The sequence below is a fragment of the Pristis pectinata genome, chromosome 25, assembly GCF_009764475.1.
Source record: "Pristis pectinata isolate sPriPec2 chromosome 25, sPriPec2.1.pri, whole genome shotgun sequence".
Lineage (NCBI taxonomy): Eukaryota > Metazoa > Chordata > Chondrichthyes > Rhinopristiformes > Pristidae > Pristis > Pristis pectinata.
Window position 1 is genome coordinate 13,129,070 of NC_067429.1, and position 10,095 is coordinate 13,139,164.

The 10,095-nt window shown below is 39.7% G+C and overlaps 1 protein-coding gene across 1 annotated transcript; it reads right to left on the minus strand.

The window, feature by feature from the left end:
• Positions 1-1,922: 1,922 nt before the first annotated feature.
• Positions 1,923-8,406, minus strand: LOC127582922 (glucose-6-phosphatase catalytic subunit 1-like). Its single transcript, XM_052038574.1, has 5 exons — positions 8,103-8,406; positions 6,402-6,511; positions 6,180-6,285; positions 4,787-4,902; positions 1,923-3,927 (listed from the first exon to the last, which is right to left on the minus strand). The coding sequence occupies exons 1-5, from the start codon at positions 8,330-8,332 to the stop codon at positions 3,416-3,418; spliced, it is 1,074 nt and encodes a 357-aa protein (XP_051894534.1). The 5' UTR covers positions 8,333-8,406; the 3' UTR covers positions 1,923-3,415.
• Positions 8,407-10,095: the final 1,689 nt, after the last annotated feature.

The window sequence follows — 10,095 nt, forward strand, 5'->3', positions numbered from 1 at the left end:
TCACTGCAATTTAAAATGACCTTTATTTATCACCCTTCTCCAGGATGCTGGATTAGACAGTCTGAGCTATAAGGAGGAGTAAAGACGACAGATTTTCTTCCCTGAAGAACATTAATCAACAAGTTGGATTATATGAGAAACCAGTAGTTTCATGGTGACCATTACTGATAGTAGCTTTTAAATTCCAAACTTAATTAACTGAACTTAACATTGCAGGGATTGCCCCACTGCAGGGATGGAAATCTATCCCTCCTGATTAGTTCATACCCCTCAATAACTAGCCCAGTAATGTAAATACTATGGCTCCACTTCCTATTTAGGAAGTTTATTGTGTGTAAATCTAATGACCTATTGTTTGCAGTGCCAGCGCAATGACAATGAAGGATAAGGTATAAATGGAGAAGTATTGCCCTTAAATAGAACTGTCCATAAATTAAAAATATTTTACTGATAACTTCCGATGACTTACCTAAGGACAGTTCATTCAGGGCAACATGAATAAAACTGACTAGGGTTTAAATTTTAGCATGAAAATTTAAGATCTCCTGCATTTGAATTTGCTTTTAAAAGATCTAAGGTTTATGAATTTGTAACGAGAAGCACATCTGCAATTCTTTAGTCGGAGTTAATGTAAATAATGTTACAAACTAAGTGAGTCATTTTCCTTATTTACAGCCTATTCTATTTAGTATAAGCCCTGAGTTCCAAACACATGCTGGGTAATAGTTGATGAACAAGCCAACATATTCCTACAGGTCATTATTTATGTCATGCTGATGTATGTTGAATTTCCTAAGCCCAAATGTTTGGAGAATTCTTACCCTGGCACCAGGTTATTTAACATTTCTAGATTGGTAGAGTACCAGAGGGATTTTCATAGGAATCTTGAATGCACTCAATTAGGATTCAAAGGAATGGTTATGCAGACTGTCACTTGGTGCCCCAAACTTAACAATTTAAATCTAGTTCCTGTTTTGCAAATATCCTGAACATTAGTCCCAATGCTACAATCCTTGTCCGTAGATCAATGTCTCTTCTTGAAATCAGCTCCTTTGGATTTTTTGTTTGCAAAATTCAAGGAAATTAGTAGTTGACATTTAAACTCTCAATATTTAGAGAACAATGTTACCCAATCAGACAGGGAGTTTTTAAGACACCCACGTTACAGAACATATGACCTCCTGTTCACTGACAATCTGAACCACAGCCAACAAAAAAACCTTTAACCAAAGTAAATCCAAATTTAAAGAGATTTGTATTAGATACTATATAAATATTTGTACGTTAACTTGATTCAAATCCCACTCAAAGCCTTACCCAGTTTCAAACATTTTGATGCATAGGCAGGATTCCTTATAAAATACAATGAGCTTCAAAATATTCAACTGATGATGGTGCATTAATATGCTGTAGCTTAGAAAATGAAAGCATAGTATTGTTTGTATCCATTTGTAACAGTATAACTGTCATCATTTTTATGAGAGAGCTCTGGAAGAGGTAAATAATTTGTACGTCCCATATATTGGAAGTCCATAACACTTCAGATAATGACATTAAAATATTCAACTTCCTGGCAGATAAAAGATCCTTTTAAAAAAAAGGCAGTCATTTCTTTCTTTTTCGTCATCTCTGACCTTGTAGTTAATCTTTTATTGAACTTGCTCCTACACACAGCCATCAGTCAGACGTTAAAGGATCCAACTTGACCAAAGCAACAGAATAATCCATGTCACATCACGCAGCAGATGGATCCTTTCTCTGCAATGATTCTGTAACTGGACTATAAATGGACTGTCAGTGCATCCCCCCCCCCCCCCCCATTGCACTCAATGTGGAGCACCACAGATGGTGCTCCTGGTCCATAGTGACCAATAAAACAAACTCCACAGCAGGAGAAGCACAAACGTTTGTTAAGTATTTTATTGGAAAATTTTCATAATAAAATATAACCAAATGTTACAACTTACACAATGACAAGGAACTTAATCACCACCAATTTTTTCAAGTACATTTTATTCATTTCATACTTTTCCCTCCCAAAAAAAATCAATAAAAAAATAAATAACACTCCATATTTTAAATCCATGAAACTGCCCAAATTTTCTTACCAATAAAAATGAACCTCAGAGATTGCAAGAACAATCTCTTATCTTTTAAAAAGGCAGATCACTCTCTAGGGCTAGTCTTTGGGAATAGGTTGGGAACCATTTCCTGTTGTATGTTGCAAATGACACATATACATTACTGCTGCTCCAGTCCCCTAAGAGGCAAGGGCACAACACCTCATCATTGCCTTTCACATTCAGTTATGAGTCTGAATGGATGAACCCAATCATACCATGGGCACAAAGGTTTTGATTTTAATTCTAGCAAGGAATTGCTCGGGTAGGGACTCAGGTCCAGTCCTCAAAAAGAATAACATCTCCTTGAGTGAGAATTGAGTGAGAAATAGCGGACTAGAGTCAAATGTTGCAGGATGGGACAGAGATTGGAAGGAGAAACCTCAGAAGGAATAGGACAGTTGAGGAAGGCTGGTGAAGTCCAGAGCTGAGGAGGTGCCAAGACAAGCAAGAGTCCTGCTGTGGACACAAGAAACCATGAAACAATCTTTTTGAAGTGAATCTGCCGGTTTGCCCATGGCCTCCAGTTTCTGCTGCTGGGTACGGGGCTGCAGGCCAAGGTTGAACCTGCAGTTAAAATTGTGTGTGTCCCAATGACAACATTAGGTTGTGGCTTTGCTATTTAAATGAGGAGGTGGTCTGTCCATGCCTGAATTCTGGCAGGTTAAGATGAGATTTAAAGTGCCAAAGCTATGAAAGCTAATGTCCCCTCATTCCACCTTTCTCCATCCATACTAGCCACCAGCCAAGAGGCAGTTAATTAAAATTATTTAATCAGTTTCCCATTGATGTGTGGACAAAACGTCTGGTGAGTTAGCAGTTGTAATATACTGTGGAAACAACACTGTGATCTGCTTTCAACAACAGAAAAAGTTAAAATGATCCAATTTCCTTAAATTTTATAGTTTAAAGCTAATAAAAATTTTACGATATATTTAGAGCATTTGTCCGTCAGGTAGTTTAATAGTGGTGTTAATTTATTTTTAAAAATGCTCCAGTATCTCTATGATTGTAACGGAGAGAGCTATCGTGCAAAAGGATTAATCTTTTGTCTCTTGCTATTACTGGCAGTCACCTCCAGATAACACATTGTTGAAACAGCTCCTTGCAAACTTCAACCAGACTTTGCTTCACTTGTTTTTCCGACACGGAAGTGTTAAAAAAATATTTAAAGTGAGCTTTGAGTAGAAAATCGCCACATTTCTGGTGCAACGTACATAAACCTGTTAGCAGTAGGCTGATTCCTCCTCTGACACTACACCCTATCACCTGCAATTATGTTTCACTTCAGAAATCTACAAAACCTTCTTCTCCTGTCTGTTTACAACCTGTAACACACAGAATGGGATAAAAGCTGCAGCTGCCAGAGGCACGGTGGCACTTTTGCAGAAGGACAGGAAATAAAACAGGAATTCCCTTTGCGTTGGAGGCTTCACAGAGTCAAAGAGGTGCAGGATGATTAGTGAGGCCACAATGCAGATGAATCTGAAGCTGAACTGCTGGCTTCTCTTTCCCTTGCAGCTCTCGGCATAAATGGGTGAGTTCAGAGCTAATCCCAATCCGAACAAGGCTCCCGTGTTCCTGACCAGCCCAGCGAAGGGAGTGGTGTCAATGTGGATCCACTCTGCTCGGGCGCACCATCTCTGGGCTTTCTCCACTGACCACAGCAGGTCGGCTCCCAGCGCTTTCAACAGCAGGTAGAAGCCCAGAGCGAAGGAGGACAGGAAGAGAGTGATCTGCAGATACTTCTTGAGGCTTGCATTGTAGATTGCATTAAGCCGGCCAAACATCTCCGCCACAACCATTCCTGAACACGAAACAGGACAAAAGTTTTCACTGAGGAACATCAGTGAAGATCCTCAAATACACACAAAGAGCAAAATACAGCCTCATTCATGAATAAACCTGAAAAGATTTCATTGTGCTTTTGCATAAATTAGAATCCCTTTCTGGAAATTTTAGGAAATTGCCTTTATTGAATTTAATATATACTTAGCTATTCCCCTTTAAGCTAGAGCCAATAAAGAAAAGAATCAATTCAAATTCTGATACATTATCTTTTCTTGAATGTCAGCATTTGAATGTGAAATCTATTATGTTTGTTTAAATTACTTCCATGATTTTGAAGCACATTAACAAAGTATGTCATGAAATTCAACTTCCATCTGAAATGTCAGCCAAATCACCAGAGTGAAAGCCTCCACAAATTTTGTCTTAATTTCCGCTGGCGAAGTGGGAACAGCCGCGTCAATGCAGCCTCCAAATGGAAAAGTTAGGACATCAGGAAGTTTGCATTAGGTTGGGTCTGGGGGTGGTGGAAGTGTTAGGTGGGGATGGGGAAGGTGGAGATGAGACTGAGGAACTTTGGATGCAATGTCAATGGGCCATTTTGTGGGACTGTTTCAGTGACCAGCTTTAGCCAAACCGTATTGCATTTTCTATTAAGTGAAATCAAAAAAATATAACCACCAATGACAACTAATTTTACTCAACACGAACCACACTAGGATCTTAAAATAACAGTAATAGTGTATGCATGGCATGGTTATTCATAACCTACAACATCCAGTTGATCAAAATAAAATCCGTTTTTTTGCTTATACAAATTTTAAGAACCATTACTTCTTTCAATGAATTTTGCAATCGGTAAGTAGTAGGTGACTGACCTGAAAGGACTCCTAGGAAGACTTGATGAGGGAAGTGTGTGGCCACAAACACTCTAGATAAGCAGACACAGAACTGAATCACCCAGAATATTGTCCAAAGTCCAGCATGAACACATCTGTAACATAAGGGAATAACTTAGGGTAAAGAAATCCAGAGTGTCAGCACTTAACTAAATGTTTTGGTTCAATTTTAACCCCAGAACAGTTTTGGGCAGGTCAGTTTAGAACCCATCCCCACTCTATTTCCCACTTCCCACTCTGCTCTAGAAATGAGGCCTGAGTACTCTCAAGCTTTGACCTAACACTCAGCTTCTGTAGATATAGCCCCAGGTTTGGATGCCTTTACAAGTCAAATCATCCATTGCAACTGCAAAGATTCTGGTCAGTTAAGTATGGTGGTGGAGCATTTAGTGCTGCTGCCTCACAGCTCCAGGGACCCGAGTTCAGTTCTGACCTTGAGTGCTCTCTGTGTGGGATTTGTGTGTTCTGTCCATGACCTCTAATGGCAAAAAGAATCTGAGAGGAGTTGACGACTATGCATAAGAGGGGATAAGTCGCAGGAGGACAGGTAAATAAGGAAATGGGAATCTGTCTTCGGGAAAATGGGATTGCTCTCCTGGGAGATGACATGAACCCATTGGGCTGAATGGACTCCTTCTGTGTCATTTTACATACGCAATCCTGGAGTACTGTGAAATTTATACACTGGTGTATAATTTTTCTCACCTCCCCAAGAATGCCCACCCCCAACCTGCCAGACCCCACCCATTTGTGGATTTCAATTTTAGGCAAACACTTTTCACAAGTTTAAAATACATTTAACCTTTCCCCTTTAACCTTGAGTCAATTATGAAAAAAATGATTCAAGTTTTGAAAATATTTCTATACCATTTAATAATGCACTGTTATGTTTTACAATTTCCCTGCTTCAAGTTTTAGTAAAATATAAACAAATATGAAAAATAAATGTTGAATTTGATCAAGATGAATTTTGTTAGTTGAATACATCATACTGGTGTAAAGGATGCTTCCTCCCACCCACCTTCCCTGCCCCCTTATTTGCCCCTTCCAAAAAGTCTCAGAAAGTTGACTTATATTCCAGTTTTGACAGCAAATAGGAAGCCGGGGAAATGTAATAAAGCAGAGCAGGCATCACCAGAAAGAGCGAGGCAATGGCCAGGGCACATACTTCTCCCTTTAACATGATTCTTATTTATACATTTAGATGCTCACGGTATCTAGAACTGCGATTAAGCTACAGTGTGCATGTCAATTGATATTCTCAATTAAATTAAGACAACAGTTATCATTTTACTAATTCTGACCATGGTTTTGTAAAGCCTGAGATTGCAACAGATCTCAAGCACCAACAGACACTGAATGTGAGACTCACCTACTTTGGACCCAATGCTGCTTTTCCTGAAGCACAGAGGCCAACAGTGCTGTCACCATTACATACCAAACCCCAGCTGATCCCATAGCATGACCTGAGGGGCTTCCTGGAACAGACAAGATTTGGGGTCAACTTTCCTCAAACAGAAACAGTGAAGAAGAAGAACTGAATCACTAAGGTCCAGAGCTGTTATTAATTGGAGGTGCAATGATCTTTCAATACCTGGTCCAGTTTCACAGGTGATGGGGTACTGCTCTAGAACAGGAACAGATGAGTTGCCATAGTATGAAGTTTCATGAACCCACCAGTAAGGTCTCTGACCAAATAATATCCTGCAGAGGAGAAGAGGGACAAAGTTTCAGAGGTGAGATGAGGAGGATTTGTCTTGCTCCGCTGAATTGCTGTGACTTGGATTATATTGGAAGTGCAAGCAGGTTCAAGAGAGATTGCAATAGAGATTGCTGTGTCAATTTGAAAAAGAATAATTTGTAGCTTGATGGGGAAATAATGGCTCTGAATGGACAGCTCTTCTGCTAAGCTGTGTTACTCTAGGATTCTTTGGCACTTTGTGGTAATGCCAGTAATAAAAAGTAATTGTCATCAATTTTTTCACTAAAGCTGATGTTCATGCTGGAACATTGTTGCTCAATCTGTAGGAGGATATGGTAATATAGTGGTTAAGTTACTGGGCTAGATAGCACTGATCCAGGCTCAAGAGTCTGAATCCCATTAGCAGCAGCTGGGGAATTGAAATGCAAGTACTTAAAGAAGTCTGGAATTTTAAAAAAATGAGTCCTGAAATGACTGGGTTGTAAAACCCATCTGGTTCATTATCATTTCTTTCCTCCAGGATGGCTCCTTCTGCTACCCTTATCCGGTCTGGCCTATTAATGACTCCAGATGCACCAATGTGCTTTACTCTTAACTGCCTCCTCAGTTCAGAGGCAATTAGGGATGGACAACAAATGCTGGCAAGACCAAAGACATCCATTTCCCATGAGCAAATATATGTGAAAATGTGGTCGCATGTGAACTTCACCAATGAGTATCCAAAGGCTGTTACTATATGGAGACTCACATCTGAGCTTACATTTTGAATTCACCACACAACCATACTTCTGGTACATTCACAAAGCATTCTGTGCAAGGATATTTTGGGTAGGGGGCAAATTGTTGTAGATTATTTCTGTGGAATTCGCTCCAGCTAACTCCTAACCTCATAAAAATAAGTTGAAGTGTTTCTGGCCATGCTTTTGTCAGTGCTCTCTGAGCTGAACTGATGGGGTTCTGCAAGATTTATTTGAATTATTGATGGGGCCTGCACCTGAAACAGGCAGTGCTTCAGGCACCTTGGATTAGGAGATGTCCCTTTCAAGATGGTACCCTTTGGTGCCAATTGGCCCCAGGCAATACCAGTTAAAGTGGATCCTTTGAATTTATAAATTTCATAAACATAAATCCTGATTTGTCATTCTAGATTTGAGCATGTTTCTCAGAATACCTTGCCATCTGAACTCCTGCTATGGTAGAAGAGGGACTATTGATTAACATTACACCTGATTCTTAACTTCTCGTATGAATGTGTTTGATATGGAGGGGGGAGCACCTAAGGCATGAACACACTGAAACTGAGGGAGATTCTTTGAGACACTAATAATGGATAGCGAACATAACTTGCATTTGACAATAGGGAAACTTGTAACCAGGATGGTAAAAAAAAGACCTGACATTTTAATCAGTGACTTGGGCAAACTGTTAACAGAGGAAACTGAGGCAATAACAATAATTTCCCAGAAAAACAACGTTGTCAAATGTGACTATACATGAGCACTGCATATTTGTCCTGTCCATTCAGTGCTGTTTGGCTGTCAATGCTTAGAATTCTTTTGAAGGCATTCAAAAATAATTTGGCATAATACTTACCATTTAAAGATGAGGTTGAGCCAATCTCCGATGACAGCCACCCAGATGAGTTTGATGCCCACTGCCTCACACAGGTGGAACCAGATGGGGAAGAAAACATAGAAAGTATTTCTTAGATCAGCAGCAATGGAGATAAAAGTGAACCAGCTCTGGGAGTCCCTGTAATTCAGCTGTAGATACTGCACCAGTTCCACCCCAGAGCTGTGGAGCAGGTCCATCCCAGCATCCATGCTCTGTGTGTTCAGAAGCGATTAAAGAAGTGGCCTGTCTCTCCCTGACTTTCACCACCTTTCAATTTGTTGTCGAAAACTCAGACGGTCTGTTATATTCAATCACCAGCCAAACAACCCAAGTACATTGAGCAATCTTTGCACTAGCAAATTTGACCCAAAGTCAACAAGCAGTGTAACATCATTTTCGAACTGACGCAAATGGGTTTAAAACATTCGCATTGAATTGCCTTCAGTATCTGGCTTATTGATTCATCAAACAAGCTTTGAAATTGAACAATAACAGTTGATTTAGGATTCTTTAACTCACTCAATTCAGGGTAATTGTTTAATCATAGTTCTATTTTCTGCATTATTTGGCTTTAAAATATTAAATTGGCTTTAATATTAACTACAAACATGATAGGTCTGAACCATTTACACTTGAGTATCTGGTAACTTTGTTAGTGGCTCCTTTTGTGATCTTGCTCTGATCTCCATTGTTCTGTAGTTGCCATTCAGTCTCAAACCAGATAAGTTAATGAGGCAGGTCCGTTATTGAAGTTGGCAGGTTTAGCAGTAACGAGGCTTCATTGTGCAATGTTTCCACTAGCACTAGAAACCCCAGAATCATCCTCCATTCTTGTCAGGTTTCTGTCCAGCTCTGTCTCCCCATGACCTCTTTTGACACTTTCTATGTTGTTAAGCTATTATTGCTGCCTCTCTGACACCCAACACTAGGCCTGTGATCTAGGCCACTGATCCAGAGGGATGAGTTTGAATCCCACCATGTGAAACTCACATAAATAAATAAAAATATGAAATTAAAGCTAATCTTAAAATCAGTAACCATGAAACTAATAGGTTGTTGTTAAACTGTTAACAAAGAAACTTGGAGCAATAATAATAATGATTTCCAAGAAATAAGCATGATCAAATGTGACTAAGCATGGACACTGCATATCTGTCCTATCCATTCAGTGCTGCTTGGCAGTCAATGCCTAAAATTCATTCAAAAACAACTTAAGATAATTTAGTATTAAAAGGTTGTTCAGGGAAAGAAATCTGCCATTCTTACTTGGTCTAGGCTATGTGTGACTCCAGACCTACATAGTGTTTAGCACAATGTTTTACAGCGCCAGCGACCCGGGTTCAAATCCGGCCACTGTCTGTAAGGAGTTTGTACGTTCTCCCTGTGTCTGTGTGGGTTTCCTCCAGGAGCTCCGATTTCCTCCCACATTCCAAAGACGTACAGGTTAGGAAGTTATGGGCATGCTATGTTGGGGCCAGAAGCGTGGCAACACTTGCGGGCTGCCCCCCAAAATCACTACACAAAAGATGTATTTCACTGTGTTTCGATGTACGTGTGACTAATAAAGATCTTATCTTATCTTATGACTGAGTCTGAGCTGCTTCTTTCATTCAGGCACAGTTAAGGATGTGCAACTTACATCAGCCCTTGTCAGTGACAACCACAATCAACAAATCAATAAGTAAAAGTAGAAACTTTCTCAAACTAAATATTAGTAAGACTGAACTAGTAATCCAGAGACCTGGACCAACAATCCAGAGACATGAGGTCAAATTCCTCCAAGGCATCTTTCTTAAATATGGAGACCAAAATCTAGGTGTGGTCTCATTAGCACACTATAAATTTGCATCAATATTTCCCTAATTTTACATTCCATACCCATTACAATAAGGGCCAACATTCCATTAACCTTCCGAATTACTTGTTATGCTTGTATCCCAACCCTTCATTTTTCCTGAACTGGATTCATTTA

Bases quoted from the DNA above. Each gene is read 5' to 3' on its own strand.
- LOC127582922 (XM_052038574.1), bottom strand. From the start codon at position 8,332: ATGGATGCTGGGATGGACCTGCTCCACAGCTCTGGGGTGGAACTGGTG. The intron at 6,512-8,102 runs GTAAGTATTATG...TCTCCTCTGCAG, and splicing joins CTCAACCTCATCTTTAAATG to GATATTATTTGGTCAGAGAC. The intron at 3,928-4,786 runs GTCAGTCACCTA...TTTCGTGTTCAG, and splicing joins CTTCCTAGGAGTCCTTTCAG to GAATGGTTGTGGCGGAGATG.